The sequence below is a fragment of the Oryctolagus cuniculus genome, chromosome 15, assembly GCF_051225735.1.
Source record: "Oryctolagus cuniculus isolate XC-2025 breed Fujian yellow rabbit chromosome 15, ASM5122573v1, whole genome shotgun sequence".
Lineage (NCBI taxonomy): Eukaryota > Metazoa > Chordata > Mammalia > Lagomorpha > Leporidae > Oryctolagus > Oryctolagus cuniculus.
Window position 1 is genome coordinate 59,322,165 of NC_142881.1, and position 18,177 is coordinate 59,340,341.

Sequence of the window (18,177 nt, forward strand, 5' to 3'; positions counted from 1 at the left end):
ATTTGTGTGTACACGTGCTTGTGTGTGATGTGTGCTAATTCTGGATGAACATAATGCAAAAAAAAAAAAAATAGAAAAACAAATCCATACATGAAGACCCTTCAGCAGAAGCAAAAAATTTGTAGTCAGAGGTGACCTAAAGAATATGAGCTCCTAGAGAATTTACAGATTTATAGAAAACCTGGGGAGAACATTATACTTGACAGAACATGGAATGAGAGTACAAAGTATATCTAGATCTTAAAGGCAAGCAGATCCCAGCAGACAAGTGTTTGTAAGAGTGTAAATAGATGAAAAACTATCAGAAAAAAAGAAAAAGAAATGAATTACAAGCAAATAAGCAATGGTCACTTAGAGCTCTTACTGTACTATGAAATCATGCCAACTAACTTCATTTCCTTTGTATCAGGGGTTACTAGACTGAAAAATCCATGATGCCACAGAAAATAGATCTTGGGGGCAAGCACTGTGGCTTAGTAGGCTTAAGCATCCGCCTGTGGCAACAGCAACCCATATGGGAGCCCATTCGTGCCGGCTGCTCCTCTTCAGATCCAGCTCTCTGCTTATGACCTGGGAAAGCATTAGAAGACAGCCAAAGAGCTTGGGCCTCTGCACTCACATGGGAGACCCAGAAGAAGCTCCTGGCTCCTGGCTTTGGTTCGGTCCCGCTCCGGCCATTGTGGCCATTTGGGAAGTGAACCAGCAGATGGAAGACCTCTCTCTTCTCTGCCTCTCCTTCTCTCTGTGTAACTCTAACTTTCAAATAACATAAATAAATCTTTTTAAAAAAAAAAAAAGTTTTGATCTCAATATTTTATGTGAGTTACCTAAAATCTAGAATATGCATAGAGAAGGATTTACTGAAATGATTTCGAGGACTTCTATTTTCTTTAATGGCAAATTAGTAATGCAGTCCAATCCTTCTGCTGAAGAAAACAAATAAGCTTAGATGAAATATAAAATACTTCATCTTAAAAATTTCAAAGAGCCAATAAGCCAGTGGGGAATTTTCCAATAAGTTGCAGGAAAAGCTATGTTCATCACAAAGACAGCCATCACCTGAGAAGACAAGTGAGTGAAAATCAGGAAAATGAAAGCAGAAGCAGAGACGCTCAGGGAGTTCACATGCGGGATTTTTCAAATATGACCATAAGAAAACTCTGCTTAATGTATTCAAGTGGATCAAAATAAATATTTAAAATTTCAGTAGGAAACAAAAGATCATCCAAAAAGAACTTAGCCAAGAAGAAAAAAAATAGACATTTTAGAGGGTTCAGAGTGGTCTGAAACTGTCATTTAAGGAATGTCCAAGGCTCAAGAAATTTTTAGCCCCAGATAGGGGAAGATATAGGTAAGTACCAAAAGTAATCATCATTATTTCAAAAATATTTTAACTCTTGCTTTGATTCTATGTTACTCCGAAAAGCAAAACTGGTAGTAGTGAATGGAAACAGCTGGGATGTAACTGTAAGCTGAGTCTGAGGAAGATGTCTCTGACAATTTAGAACTGTCCAAAATTGGGTTCAGTGTCTCACAGAATTGATATTATTTTCATTGTTAGTAATCATATTTATGAACATTCAAAACTATATATATGTATGTGTGTGTGTGTGTGTGTGCTGCATTTTGTGTATATCACATGTTGTAGCAAACAATCTTTCTACCTCAGGAAACATATAAGGGCCCTGAAATTTCTCCACTATGATTCCTTTTTTTATTATTAATATAAAAAGAACATATTTTGTGCATTCCATAGGTACAGTTCCAAGAAGACAACCATAGTCCCTCAGTCCCCTGTTCCCCCCAATTCCCCTTCCTCCCTCCACTCTCTTGCTCAGTTTTTGCAAAGACATAATTTCAATCCACTCTATATTCACAGACTTAATTTGCCACTAATCAAAATATTCAACAAGTAACAAATGGGAAGACCACAGTTCCGTAGGAATATAAACAAGAGCTAAAGGTAACAATCACATCCAAAAATGTCCACTTTGCCTTTACAATTTTTGTATTTACTGCCATATATCAGAGTAAACACATATTTGTCTTTTTTTTTCCAAAGAATGAGAGGTAGTTTAATGGGAACAGGGTTGTGGCAGTTTTGTAAGATGAAAAAGTTCTGGAGATTTGTTGCATAATAATACACACATCTTTATCACTATAGAACTAGATGTTTTTACCTGGTTAAGATGGTAAATTTTACATGTATTTTGCCACAATAAAAAAGAAAAAATGGAAGAATTTTAAATGAAAATTCTTATTTTACCTTTAAAAATTCCACTTGTGACAAAGAATTTCAATTTAAAAAGAACTACTGTTTTTCTCTTTCTTTTGGAAATTTTCCAATTCAAAATTAATCCCTTTTTATGTGTACTGTGATATCACACAGATATTTAGTAGGCAGATGAGCAAATCTCTGGATTCAAATGGAAACAAGCAACTGATGTTTTTAGGGTTGTTCAAGGGTCCCTGGGTAGGGATACGTCCTGTGAGGAAGGATACTGCTAGAATCTGATATCCAAGCAGGGATCAGAAGCACAAGTTCTATGCTCACTGTGGGGCAGCACTATAAAAGCTGACAGCCAACCACTGGAGGGCACTAGTGATTCTAGCTCTTGGTCTAGCAGTAGTAGATCACTGTAAACTCTCCAGAGATCTTTTTTAATTATTTTTATTAATATAAAGAGAACAGGTTTATGCATTCCATAAGTACAGTTCCAAAAAGTTAACCACACTTCCCTCACCCCCTGCTCCCTCTCAATCCTCCTCCCCTTCTCCCCTCTTCATCAATTTTTGCAAGTACATAATTTTAATCCACTCTGTACTAATAGGCTTAATTTGCCACTAATCATAATCAACAAGTAAAAGTAGTAAGACTAGTTTCACAGAAGTATACACAAGGGCTGAAAATGGCAATCATATCCCAAAATTACCATTTCATGCCTATATTAACTGCCAAATATCAGAGAAAACATATGACATTTATTTTTTGAGACAGGTTTATTTCACTAAGCATAATGATTTCCAGTTATATCCATTATATTGCAAAAGATAGATTTAATTTTTATGGCTGAGTAGTATTCCATTGTGTGTGTGTGTGTGTCAAATTTTCTTTATTCAGTCATTGGTTGATGGAAATTTAGGTTGATTCCATATCTTAGCTATTGAGAATTGAGCTGCAATAAACATGTGGGTACAAAAAATTCTTTTATGTGCTGATTTCATTTCCTTTGGGTAAATTCCCAGGAGTGAGATGGCTCGGTCATATTTTAGATCTGTTTTCAGATCTCTGAGGAATCTCCAACCTGTATCAATAATGGTTATATGAGTTTAGATTCCCACCAACAGTGGATTAGGATACCTTTTTCCTCACATCCTCACTAGCATTAATTGCTGATTTTTGGATGACAGTCATTCTAACTAGGGTGAGGTAAAACCTCATTGCGGTTTTCATTTGCATTTCCCTGATCCTGAACATTTTTTCAAGTGTCTGTCAGCCATTTGTATTTTATGCTTTGAAAAATGCTGGTTCAGGCCGGCGCCGCGGCTCACTAGGCTAATCCTCCGCCTTGCAGCGCCGGCACACAGGGTTCTAGTCCCGGTCGGGGCGCCAGATTCTGTCCCAGTTGCCCCTCTTCCAGGCCAGCTCTCTGCTGTGGCCAGGGAGTGCAGTGGAGGATGGCCCAAGTGCTTGGGCCCTGCACCCCATGGGAGACCAAGAAAAGTACCGGGCTCCTGCCATCGGATCAGCGTGTTGCGACAGCCGCAGCGCGCTGGCCGTGGCGGCCATTGGAGGGTGAACCAATGGCAAAGGAAGACCTTTCTCTCTGTCTCTCTCTCTCACTGTGCACTCTGCCTGTCAAAAAAAAAAAAAAAAAAAAAGAAAAGAAAAGAAAAGAAAAAGAAAAATGCCAGTTCTTGTCCTTAGCCCATTTCTTTCTTAACTGAATTGCTTTGTTGTTGTCAGTTTCTTGAGCTCTTTATAGATTCTGGATATTAATTCTTTATCAATTGCAGAGTTAGCAAACATGTTCTCCCATTGTGCCATTTGTCTCTTCAAAAACACTATGATTCTTTTGATTCCAAGTAGAAGTTTAATATTACCATACACATTATTAGAGAAATCTCAAACTAGTATTTCCCAAAGTACAGCTTTAAAACTTGCAGGATTAATATATTATAGAAGATTTCTAGGGTCAAAAAGCATTTTGGGAAACTCTGGTTTAAACAAGGTTACATAAGGTTCTTTGCTACAATATTTCTCAGCAAAGAATTTTTTTAAAGATTTATTTATGTGAAAGTCCAAGTTATACAGAGAGAAAGAGAGGCAGAGAGAGAGAGAGGTCTTCCATCCACTGGTTCACTCCCCAGTTGGCCACAATGGCCGGAGCTGCGCTGATCCGAAGCCAAGAGCCAGGAGCTTCTTCCAGGTTTCCCACAAGGGTGCAGGAGGCCAAGGACTTGGACCATCTTCTACTGCTTTCCCAGGCCATAGCAGAGAGCTGGATGGGAAGTAGAGCAGCTGAGACTTGAACCGGCGCCCATATGGGATGCTAGCATTGCAGGCAGAGGCTTTATCCGCTATGCCACAGTGCCAGCACAATCAGCAAAGAACCTTAATGTGGTAAGATGGGTCAAAAAAATTCAGAGAATTTCTGCTTCAACATTGACTATTAAAAAAACCTTTCAAATTAAAAATGTTATAGGACAGGTTATAAAATAGATTTTTGGAAATGCTAGGCTAAATCATTGAAATCTTGATTATCTCAAAAACATATTAGGTATCTTCTTCTATATGAAACCTTGAAAGAGCTGAGTTGATAATATAATTCATATACAAGCATCCCTCAGTATAATGGGGATCTCAACAGATACCAAACTCTGCAAATGTTCGAATCCATTATAAAAAAAAAGTTAGATCATGTGCATGTAACCTACATACACTACATACATACTCCTATTCTCTTTAAATCATCTCTAGATTACTTATAATGCCTAATATAATCTAAATAATTTGTAGTTATTATATTCCTAAGGAATAACGATAACAAAAATATCCATATATGTTCAGTAGAGAGGCAATTTTTTTTCAAATATTTTCAATCCATGTTGGTTTGAATCTGCATAACCTGTGGATATGAAAGGCCACTGTATATGTTAATGTTTCCTAAGGATGAAATCATTTTGAGAAATCAAAATTCACCACAAAAGTTCTTCCATTCTCTTTAATAAGATTCCACTTCCTTTTTCATAGATGAAGTATCATTGTTGTGGTCTACAAGCTAATAAACTGTGGGGAGCAACTCGGACTAGACTGTTACTCGAATTAAGACTTATTCTATGCATCTGCTCTCCCACAATGTGGCGCTGGGAGAGGAGGAAACAGCTTCTACACAGCTGCCTCCAGTTCAACCAATAAACAGCAGGACCTGCTCCTGATTGGAGGAGAGCAGCATTCTCAGCGTGTGGGTAGCAGAGCACGGATTGGTGGAGAGGACTATATAGGAGGAGAGAGACGGCATGGTGGTGTGGGTTGGTTGGAGAGTGCATTGGAGAGTTCGCGGGGAAGTTCGTTGCTTCGTTCTTTCTCATTTCTCTCTACTCATTCTTGCTTTGGGAGTTCGCTGTTTACTTATTCTTACTTTACTATAGAAAAGACTTGTAAAAAAGGGGAACAACAAGCGTCCGGTCCGGTGCAGCTCCTCCACGTGCGGAGGAGCAGCATAAACAACTTAAATCATCTACCCTCAATACAGGCTCTGTTAAGGCACCAACAAGTCAGTCTCTCTCTCTCTCTCTCTCTATCTCCCCCATGTCACTCTGCCTTTCAAATAAATAAAATAACTCATTTTTAAAAATGAAAGATGTTGACACACTCAGCTTCATTTATTAACCTGTTATAAGCCTATGAACTCATCTACACATTTCTAAAAGCTATTTGTAGTTAAAGCTATTCTAACTTTTAGAGTACTAAGTTCCCTCTTTAGAATACTATACCGCAGTAAGAAACAATGAAATCCAGTCATTTGCAACAAAATGGAGGAATCTGGAACACATCATGCTGAGTGAAATAAGCCAGTCCCAAAGGGACAAATCTCATATGTTCTCCCTGATTGGTGACAACTGACTGAACACCAAAAAGGAAACCTGTTGAAGTGGAATGGACACTATGAGAAACGGTGACTTGATCAGCATAGCCCTGTTAATGAACAACTTAATACATTATCCCTCTTAGTAGTTTTTTTTTGTCTGCTCTACTTAATATGACTGGTTTAATTCTGTAATTAATACACAGTTATTCTTAAGTGTTGAAATTTAACTGAAATGTGATCCCTGTTAAACATAAGAGTGGGAATAAGAGAGGGAAGAGATGTACAATTTGGGACATGCTCAGGCTGACTTGCCCGAAATGGTAGAGTTAGAAACATAGCAGGGGACTCCAATTCAATCCCATCAAGGTGGCATGTACCAATGCCATCTCACTAGTCCAAGTGATCAATTTCAGTTCACAATTGATCATAATGAAAGGACTAAGAGTCAAAGGGATCACATAAACAAGTCTAGTACCTGCTAATACTAACCAATAGAATAAATAAAGGGGAGAGTGATCCAACATGGGAAGCGAAATACTCAGCAGACTCAGGATGGCGGATGTCCTAAACAGCACTCTGACTTCAGAATCAGCCCTAAAGGCATTCCAATCTGGCTGAAAAGCCTATGAGAGTGTTTCAGGCATGGAAAGCCAAGACACTCTGGCCAAAAAAAAAAAAAAAAAACCTAAATGAAAGATCTCTGTGAGTGAGATCCCAGTGGAAAGAACAGGTCTTCAAAGAAGGAGGTACCTTTCTCTGAAGGGAGGAGAGAACCTCCACTTTGACTATGACCTTGTCTAAACAAGATAAGAGTCGGAGAACTCAAGGGGCTTCCATAACCTTGGAAACTCATGACTGGTGCATAGGGAGATTACTGATGCCATAGACAGGAGTGTCAATTGGTAAAGTCAACAACAGGAGTCACTGTGCACTTACTCCTCATGTAGGATCTCTGTCCTTAATGTGCTGTGCATTGAGATTTAATGCTATAACGAGTACTCAAACAATATATTTCACTTTGTGTTTCTATGTGGGTGCAAACTGTTGAAATCTTTACTTAATGCATACTAAACTGATATTCTGTAAAAAAAAAAAAAAAAAAAAGAAAAAAGAAATTATCAACTCCCAACTTGACTCTCACTGGGATTAAACATGACAATAGGTCTGATCTGATTTCATCATCATTTAAAAAATCATCTATTATTTTTCACTTTATGTTTCTGTGTGGGAGCAAACTGTTGAAATCTTTACTTAATGTATGCTAAACTGATCTGTATATAAAGAGAAACGAAAATGAATCTTGATGTGAATGGAAGGGGAGAGGGAGTGGGAAAGGGGAGGGTTGCGGGTGGGAGGGACGTTTTGGGGGGGAAGCCATTGTAATCCATATTCTGTACTTTGGAAATTTATATTCATTAAATAAAAGTTTGAAAGCAAAAAAAAATAAAAAAAATTTAAAAAAAAGTTCCAAAAGTGTTATTTTTTCTTGTTGTCTTGAGCAAGTTATTTAAATTTAATGGGCCACAGTTTCCTCCTCTGTAAGACAGGAATCATAATCATAATGCTATAATGAGGACTGAATTAAAGGAGATACACCAAAACAGTACCTGGCGCATTGTAAAATATTCAATAAAGGTTAACTATAATTTTTATTGCAGCAGGTAGAACTCTGCATTTATTTGATCTACAAATATCCCCCTGCTTCATTTGAACAACATGATGTGTGTGAATTGCCTACCACTGTGCCCAACTCAGAGGGCATTAAATTAAAATGGTAATGAAGCTGGTTATGTTCTTTACATATATATATTACATATATATTAAATTAAATATATATATTTACATTTATATATATTGCATATATACATATATATGTATATATACATATATTTGTGTATATATATATAATATATATATATATATAGTTACCTCCTGATTACATAGGTATCCATTTTCACCTTACAAAAGCCATTCATTTGGTCCTATCTCAACAAGTCAAGTCTGAAACAGAACCTTTCATACTCATTTCTGGTCTACAGAATTAACTAGTATCTGTATCACGTGTGATAAAAATGATCTCATAAAAGTTCAGAAATTTTTCTAAGGTTATTCACCAAATAACTAAGTCACAAGAGTTAAAAAGCATTGAATTATTTTTATAGTAGTAAAATGATAAAAAGATGAAAGTACAATGGAAGGCCCACTCTAAATGTTAAAGTAAGTGATAGTGATTATGAGTGAGATGCAAAGAAAGGTTTAGCTCAGCAAGTAGAATAAATTATTTTGACAAGCAGGTCAATCAAATAAGGTCATCAGTTGTCAAATGGAGTACTTTTAAAGCAAGAAATACAAGAGATTTCAAGAATTTGCAACCTTTTCATCTGGACACTATTAATGACTTCATCAAACTAAACAAATACAGAAAGTTTAATAAAAAGATGTTAATGAAATTTTCTACTAAAACTATGATATGGACTTGTTTGGTAAAATAAAGCAAGCTGCATATATTGCTATTTTTGTATCCTCCTAGTTGAAATATATTATTCACTCATTTAAACCTATGTATACATTTTCATAATAGATTACCCTAGACATCACAACTGAACCATAAACATTCACTATTTATCCTGGATCACAAGGAGCTGGCAAAGTAGCATTCATTTACAAACTAAGGTAAACTTCAAAACATTGTAAGCTTGAAGATTTCTTACGCAAATTATTTATAAGTATATATTTATCATATAGTATCCATATAATTATGCTATGTTTTTATTCATATGTATATGGGGCACAATAATTTAAATGGTCAAAAGCTTGTAAGTTTCTCCTAGTCACTTTGTTATCAGTAAGCCATCTTCTGTTACTCAGTTTTCCAGCGGCTCTAAGACTCACTTCTGGCTTCATTCTTTGAAGTATACATTAGTCTTCACAACCCAATTTGGCAAGCTTCTGATGAGTGATATTAAAAGATGAGGATGAGGCCAAGATGCAGCAGGATTGATGCCAGGCTCAGAGAATGGAATTGGAAGCAAGAACAATGCCAAGGTAAACTAAGTCATCTTTTACTTACGGTGGACACGTGTTGCAGAAGACACATGACATCAATCATGTCCGCAAGGATAAGAAGTCGAGTTACTGCAGCCAACAAGGCACGTGCCGCTTGAACAACAGCCTCCCTTTTTGGGAGATGACAGGGGTCATCTGTGAATTGCTCAGCTGATACCTTCAAAGCTTTACCTGAAAAATACAACCCCAAAAAATAAGCTATACTTTAAGTTTCAACTATGCTTATTTCAGCATTCATTAGCCATTCTAATTCCAAGTGTATTCCATGACTAAGCATAATTTTAAAATATTATCAATTGACACTAAATTTGTGTTTTAATAAACAATAAAGTTTCAAACTGACATTTGTTTTTGATAAATTCTCTCGAATTAAAGCATGATACCATCTTCCTGCAAGAATATTGTGCTCAACTGACTAGCAGCATCCAGTAAAATGGCTGTCAACTTTTGCACTTGCTGAATCTCATTTACTGTGAAAGGTTTCATCACTAAAACTTCAATCATAAACAACTCTGTTTACAAAAATGAAGTAAATCTTCATCGAGCTATTTTCTACTTTCTGACTTAGTGGAAGTTAGAAAAGAGCTAGCCTTCAAGAAAATGAGAAAGCACCTCTATGATAAAATTTTAACAAAGACAGATTTAACCTATATCAATGTAATGAATAAACAATATCCTGGGGCTGGCGCCGTGGCACAGTAGGTTAATCTTCTGCCTGCGGCATCAGCATCCCATATGGGCAAAAGTTCTAGTCCCAGCTGCTCCTCTTCCAATCCAGCTCTCTGCTATGGCCTGGGAAAGCAGTAGAAGATAGCCCAAGTGCTTGGGACCCTGAACCTACATGGGAGACCAGGAAGAAGCTCCTGGCTCCTGGCTTCAGGTCAGCATAGCTCCAGCCATTTCAGCCAGTTGGGGAGTGAACTAATAGAAGGAAGACCTTTCTTTCTGTCTCTTCCTCTCACTGTCTGTAACTCAACCTCTCAAATAAATAAATAAAATTTTTAAAAGAAACAATATCCTAAGCTTAGTTTCAAAAATACTACTACCTCATAGTATACAATTGATAGAAAAATATCATATCCACTTTTTTAAAGCTCTTTTCATTTTAAATACATTTTATTATAAAAGTAATGTGTACTCATTTGGTTTTTTTTAAATAATTTTTTGAAGATTTATTTCTTTACTTGAAAATCAGAGTTACACAAAGAAGGAAAGGCATTGGCCGCAATGGCTGGAGCTGAGTCAATCTGAAACCAGGAGCCAGGAGCTTCTCCCGTTTCTCCCATGTGGGTACAGGAGCCCAAGGACTTGGGCCATCTTCCACTGCTGTCCCAGGCCATAGCAGAGAGCTGGATCAAGAAGTAGAGCAGCCGGGTCTTGAGCTGGTGCCCATATGGGATGCAGGCACTGCAGGTAGGGGCTTAACATGCTACATCACAGCACCAGCCCGGCTCATTTGTTTTTAAAAGTTTCCAGTTAAGAGACTCCCTTTACATTCAAATAAGCTTCTTTTAATTCCATTTTTCAACAAATTTTGTGAAATACCATTGTATTGCGAACAATTTTACCAAATCATAGTCATTCCCCAATAAATGAAAGGGTCTATCTTATCTACTTCACAAATATTTTAATTTTCATATTTGTAAACTTTAGTATAAATAAAACAGTTGTTTCTTATAATGGACAAAACCTGTAAGGAGCGTCTAATGCTTTCTCAACATGCTAACAGGTCTCATTTAGTTCTCTTTAAGCAATACCAAGTTAGAAACTCTAAACTCACAGACACTTCTGAGATCAAATTGTTATATCTAATTTTCTAATTCTGGTTGCATGGATTTTCAGTGTCCTTATCTATTGGGAAGGGATAAAAATATTACTTATCTAACAGGATTTCTGGGATGTTCATATGAGATAGTTCTTATCATATATTAGTACAGTTTCAACATGGAAAGCATTCAACAAGTATTAGCTATGATTTTTCAAGAAATTTCTAAGAGATATAAAAAGGGTGATTTTTATGTCCTGCTCTGCAATCCAAAACTGCTGAAAGGAGACTGAAAAACTAAATTGATCCCAAAATTTAGAGAGCAGATGAATCTGCACAAGATTATCTTTTCTTGCTGTGATTCTGAATTCAAAAGTTACAACAGACTTGTAGAACACTTTGACTTCACATACTAAAACAAAACATATTAAAAATAACTATATGTTTTTAATGCTAAAAATGTTGGAATATTGAACAACTTGCAAAAGAGCTATGCTCAGAGAAACATCATTTAAATGACTATTACAGTTTTTTTTCTCATTAAGGTAACATGAAAAGCAAGACAGGTAATACTGTTTGGAAGAGAAAAGTCACTCCAAAATACTTACAATGCTGTAAGTTAACTTCCTGTTATTAGATTTACCCTTGTACCACCACCAACCCCCAAACAGTGTATCAAACCTTTCCACCTGGCTTCAACTCATGCTTCTGGTCCCAACTTAAACATCCCTTCCTCTGGGAAGCTTTAAACCCTCATTACTAATACAGGTCTCCCAGAATTCCATGCTCCCTATAATAGCCTTCATCATCATTACTGTATCAACTTGAATCAAGGCCTATCTTTTCTTTTGGATCATAAGACTAGTGAGCACAAGAACTTCACTGGTCCTTTCACCACAGTTTTCCCAGGGTCTAGCCTAAGTCATAATCTATCACAAATATTTAATACACTGAATGTGTAAGGCTAAACAAGCAAGTTCATGAGAATTACTTTTCTTTGAAAACATTTGTTAGTCCCTGCATCACAGAGCTACACCTAGTGAGGCAGAAAACAGAGATCAGTACAAAACAATTTTGCATTCTAAGCAGTTCATAGTCAAGTGAAGGTTAACAAACAAGGATGCAATCTAGGTAGGGCTCTGGCAAAGGCCTACACAAAGTATTAACACACAAGGAGAGCCCATCTCTCCCTGAGGTGTTGGAGTACACACAGAAGAATGTTCTATGTAAGAGAAGCATGTTCCAACTATTGAAAAAGAAAGCTGGCTTGCAGAATTTGGCCAGTTCATTGTCAAGCTGATTTTTTTCAGGGAAAAAAAAATGCTATTTTCCTAATTAAACATAAAAAACGTACACCAAACTTCCTTTCAAATTAGAATACGAGTACCAGTATTTTATGAAGTTGACATGTGAGGAGTCAACTGTTTGTGAAATATCAATCCGAGAACCAGCTTTGTGGTGCAGTAAGTAAAACTGCTGCCTGCAATGCAAGCATCCGGCCATTTTTAAGACTTTCAATAAACTAGTGTATATATGGAGTGGGATATCATGAAAGAAAAGTGTATTTTCATTTACATTTATTTTAAAGATGAAATGATCTAGTCATTAAACTTTAAAAAAAGCATTATAAGCAAGATTGGGAATGATATTTCCTTTTTTAAAAAAATTTGTTTATTTATTTAAAAAGTCAGAGCTACAGAGAGGGAGAGACAAGAAAGATCTTCCATCCACTGGTTAACTTCCCAGATGGCTACAATGGCCAGAGCTGGGCTAGCTCAAAGCCAGGAGTTTATTCCAGTCTCAAACAAGAGTGGCAGGGATCCAACATTTGGGTCATCCTCCGCTGCCTTTCCTAGTCCATCATCAGGGAGCTGGATCAAAAATGGAGAAACTCGGATACAAATCAGTACCCATATCAGATGCAGGTAACTCTTTCATATGTTGATTTAATTTCCTTTGGATGTATTCCCAGGAGTGGGATAGCTAGGTCATTTGGTAGGTCTATTTTTAGTTTTCTGAGGACTCTCCATACTGTTTTCATAATGGTTGCATCAAGCAGGTATTTCAGATTTTTTTGAAGATTAAAAAAAACATTTTTTAAACAGAAGAGTGACAGAAGGATTGGTAGAAAGATGTTTGCTTTCTAAAAATAGACCTAACAAATGACCTAGCTATCCCACTTCTGAGAATATATCCAAAGGAAATGAAATCAACATATGAAAGAGTTACCTGCATTCCCATGTTTATAGCAGTTCAATTAACATTAGCTAAGATATGGAATCAACCTAGATATCCATCAACTGATTACTGATATAGAAAATGTGATACATATACAATACAGAATATTACTCAACCATAAAAAAGAAAGAAATCCTAAGAATAATTGTGTGTTAATTAAAGAATTCAACCAATAGTATTAAGTAGAACAAAAAAAAATACTGAAAGGGATAAAATAATAAGTTTTTCATCAAGGGCTGATCAAGTCACTGTTTCTCATAGTGTCCATTTCACTTCAACAGGTTTCCTTTTAGGTGCTCGGTTAGTTGTCACCGATCAGGGAGAACATATGAGATTTCTCCCTTTGGGACTGGCTTATTTCACTCAGCATGATGTTTTCCAGATTCCTCCATCTTGTTGCAAATGACCAGATTTCATTGTTTTTTTACTGCTGTATAGTATTCTATAGAGTACATGTCCCATAATTTCTTTTTTTTTAAAACTTTTATTTAATGAATATAAATTTCCAAAGTACAGCTTATGGATTACAATGGCTTCCCCCCCCATAACTTCCCTCCCACCCACAACCCTCCCCTTTCCCTCTCCCTCCCCCCTTCCATTCACATCAAGATTCATTTTCAATTCTCTTTATATACAGATCAGTTTAGCATATATTAAGTAAAGATTTCAACAGTTTTCACCCACATAGAAACACAAAGTGAAAAATACTGTTTCAGTATTAGTTATAGCATTAAATCACCCATAATTTCTTTATCCAGTCTACTGTAAATGGGCATTTAGGTTGGTTCCAGGTCTTAGCTATTGTGAATTGAGCTGCAATAAACATTAAGGTGCAGACCGCTTTTTTGTTTGCCAATTTAATTTCCTTTGGGTAAATTCCAAGGAGTGGGATGGCTGGGTTGAATGGTAGGGTTATCTTCAGGTTTCTGAGGAATCTCCAGACTGACTTCCATAGTGGCTTGACCAGTTTGCATTCCCACCAACAGTGGGTTAGTGTCCCTTTTTCCCCACATCCTCGCCAGCATCTGTTGTTGGTAGATTTCTGAATGTGAGCCATTCTAACCGGGGTGAGGTGAAACCTCATTGTGGTTTTGATTTGCATTTCCCTGATTGCTAGTGAACTTGAACATTTTTTCATGTGCTTGTTGGCCATTTGGATTTCCTCTTTTGAAAAATGTCTATTGAGGTCCTTGGCCCATCTCTTAAGTGGGTTGTTTGTTTTGTTGTGGAGTTTCTTGATTTCTTTGTAGATTCTGGTTATTAACCCTTTATCTGTTGCATAGTTTGCAAATATTTTTTCCCATTCTGTTGGTTGCCTCTTCACTTTCCTGTTTCTTTTGAAGTACAGAAACTTCTCAATTTCATGCAATCCCACTTGATAATTTGGTCTTTGACTGCCTGTGCCTCCAGGGTCTTTTCCAAGAAGACTTTGCCTGTGCCTATATTTTACAGAGTTTCTCCAATGTTCTCTAATAATTTGATGGTGTCAGGTCATAGATTTAGATCTTTAATCCATGTTGAGTGGATTTTCGTGAAGGTGTAAGGTAGGGGTCTTGCTTCATGCTTCTGCACGTGGAAATCCAATTTTCCCAGCACCATTTATTGAATAGACTGACCTTACTCCGGGAATTGGTTTTAGATCCTTGATTTGAAAGGCAGAGTTACAGAAAGAGGAATAAAAAGAGAGAGAGAGAAAGAGAGATTTCCACCTGCTGGCTGCAACTTCTAGGACTGGGCCAGGCCAGAGACAGGAGCTTCAGCCATGTCTCCCAGATGGGTGGCAGGAGCCCAAGTACTTGGGCCGTCTTTCACTGTTTTCCCAATTTGTTATCAGGGAGCTGGATCAGAAGTGAAGAAGCCAGGACTCGAACCAGCACTCCTATCGAATGCTGGCATCACAGACAGCAGCTGGGTCTGCTGCACAACACTGGAGACTACAGGGTTCTTCTATAGGCACTTGGTTCACTTAAAGTGTAACTTCACTTTCTGAAAGTGATTATTATACTGATTATAAACTCAAAAGAAAATATTTTACACTGTTTATCCACAGGAGAAAATGACACAACCAAAATGAAAAGTACTAAAGATCAAATTTCTTCAAACTATTACTATTAACATTATATCTGTGATCCAATTAAGATTTATAGTATGTCTTTGGTCACCTTTCTATGGGTGTGTTCTAAAATACCATTTTTGTGCAACATGTACTAGTACCTATTAATGGATTCAATTAATAGTAGTAACAAACTCTGCTGCAATGGATTTCACAGAATGAGACTAGGCACTAGGGGTTTGGGTTTATTTGTTTTAAATTGGGGAAATGCCTTTTTGAATTTGAAAGCTCCTAAGAGGTAGAAGCTTGAATTTACCTTTAGAACAGACTGTTCTTTTATTTGGCATGTTAGAGAGGATGATTTCAATTACATCCAAAACTTTAACAGATGTTTCCTTTAAAAAGGTAAATACACTCCTTTAAAATGTTTGAAACAGCTTGCAAAGAGAAAAACATTTAGGATAATAAAGGAAACCCTATCATAACAGAAAGAACGGTTGGAAAGCTGGACTCAGGCTGTGTACTACAAGGACATTAGCAGAGCTGTGGACTCAGAATGAAGCTGCATACGGCTGCCTTTGTAAACTAGTGGCTGTATTTTATTTTTATTACCTTCAAACACTCAGTAAAGCCCTATTAAAATCTATAATTTGCTTTCATCGAAGCAGAGACCAGATTTCTTTCCCACCTGAAACCAAAAAATATGCAAAAACAATCTTATGAAAGCAATGAACATCAAATCGTGAAGGACAGTAACCCCTGAAAACAAGCAAACAAATAGAAGGAGCCCTTTGACAGCCTCATTTACCTGCTATGAGGGATTTTCCAGGACACAATGCAGGAAAGGGAAACCAGAGAAGAGGCTGGGAAAACTGCACTGAGACAGAGCTGAGAGTCCTGGGATATCAAGGCAGCTAAAGAACACTGGATACAAATTGGAAAGCAGAGAGTTATATAGAGAACTCAGAAGATTTGCAGAGGCTCCTCCTTGAGTACTCAGCTCAATACTGATCAACCCAAACATGGGAAGAAATTTCTCAAGGCTAGGAAAAGAAACATCCAAAAAGATTTAGCTAACAGTACTCTTCACTCACACAGGAGTGGGAATAGTGCTCGTCCTACCACCATACCGGAAAACTTCACGACTCATGGGATATTAGGGTCTTGCCTCAATAGTGAGAAAAAATTAGACTAAGCATTGCCCCATTCCCTCCTAAAAAAACAAATTTAAGGAAAACAGAATTCCCACCTTCAAAGTATGCAGCAGATATATTCATCAGATAACAGCTGTGGACAGACAAAAGCAACAGTAGGCCAAGAATAATGATTTAACTAAAATGGAAGGCCATGAGCAGCTAGCCACTGAGCCATGTACCATTGGGAACTCTCAAAACAAGCTGGACAACACTTTCTTAAGGGCTAATATTACATATAAAATTATATTTTTTATAAAACATAAATTTGAATGGGACTAAGTTCTAAAAAAAGTAGTGAAGATATCTCCTCTCTTCATAATTTGGATATAATAGAAGCTGTCTTAAGAGAATCCCTCTTAATCCTTGATTTTTATTAATAAACTCTTTTTATTCTCTCTTGGCAACACAGTAATAAGCCTTCCTTTCTACTCAATGTGAGAAGATTAACTCAAATATATTGTAGTTGATATACAGCAGGGGAGAAAGAGAGAGAGAGAGAACACTCCCATTTGCTGGTTCACTCCTCAAATGCCTACAATTGCCCAGACTGGGCCAGTTTGAAGTAAATTTGATCTATGTCCTCCACATGGATGGCAAGGACCCAACTACTTGAGATATCACCTGTTGAACATTACCAGGAAACTAAAATGGGGAGCAGAGTCAGGCCTCAAACTCAAGCTTTCTGGTATGGGAAGAAGGACTCCCAACTGGCAGCTTAACTACAAGGTCAAACACCCACCTCCAATTAAGTAGTTTTAATAAATATGTAAATCTAGCAAATATGAGTACAAAAAGACTTTATTATTCTTTCAAAAATTAGCTTAAATGCTATGGAGACATTCAGCAAACATGAGTTTTCAAAAATGTGGGGACTGGCATCACACTATGGTGGGTTAAGCCACCACCTGTAGCACCAGCATCCCATGTGGGCACAGGTTCAAGCACCAGCTGCTTCACTTCTGATCCAGCTTCCTGCTAATGCACCTGGGAAAGCAGTGGAAAATGGCCCAATTGCTTGGGCCCCTGCCACCCATTTGGGAGATCCAGAAGAAGCTCATGGCTTCAGTTTGGCACAGCCCCAGCCATTGCAGCCATTTGAACCAGTGTATGAAAAATCTCTGTCTCTCCCTTCCCTAACTCTACCTTTAAAATAAACAAATAAGTATTTTAAAAGAATATCAAATTAAGTGTGGAAGAAAAAAATGGTAAAAGTGGAGGTGAAGCAAAACAAGAGACTATAAAATATCAAGAAAGATTCTGCATTTAGGTAGCTTCCCTCGTGTCATTAAGTTATCTTCCATTAAGACAACAAAACTATAAATCTAGTCAAGTTACTGTACTTGTGATTTAGGCAAAAATTGTCAGTATGAGACTTAGTCAACCTAGAAATTGCCTGGATACAACCTACAGAAAGACTGAAAGAATTTCTTGTTATATCATTTAAGATAAAATATTTAAGGGGTGTTTGTGTGTGAACCAATGAAATTTTCACTTCCATTGATAAGAATAAATAAATATTAAAGCAGAAATGTCCAATATTGCTGAATAGAGGTGCCCAGTACTAACCTCTCTCTACAAAGAAAAGGCAAAACAACAATGGATAACTGCATTGCAAGATAAGTAGCCTAAGGAAAGCACTAGAACTCAGAAAGGGAAATACAAGAATCAAAGCCAACTATAATCCACAGCCAACTAGATGTCTCACTGCAGAGACTTGACATTGCTGGGAAAAGGATAAATATAAGAATTTCAACACCTCCCCCTCCA

General features: G+C 37.1%; 1 protein-coding gene across 2 annotated transcripts in view; it reads right to left on the reverse strand.

Moving 5' to 3' along the window:
- The window catches only part of CTNNA3 (catenin alpha 3), a 1,694,949-nt gene that overhangs the window by 1,574,001 nt on the left and 102,771 nt on the right, over positions 1–18,177 (reverse strand). For both annotated transcript variants that reach the window (XM_017348752.4, XM_070057731.2), the window contains exon 4: positions 9,163–9,329. In XM_017348752.4, coding sequence (XP_017204241.3) covers positions 9,163–9,329 — 167 coding nt within the window. The remainder of the gene's footprint in view (positions 1–9,162; positions 9,330–18,177) is intronic.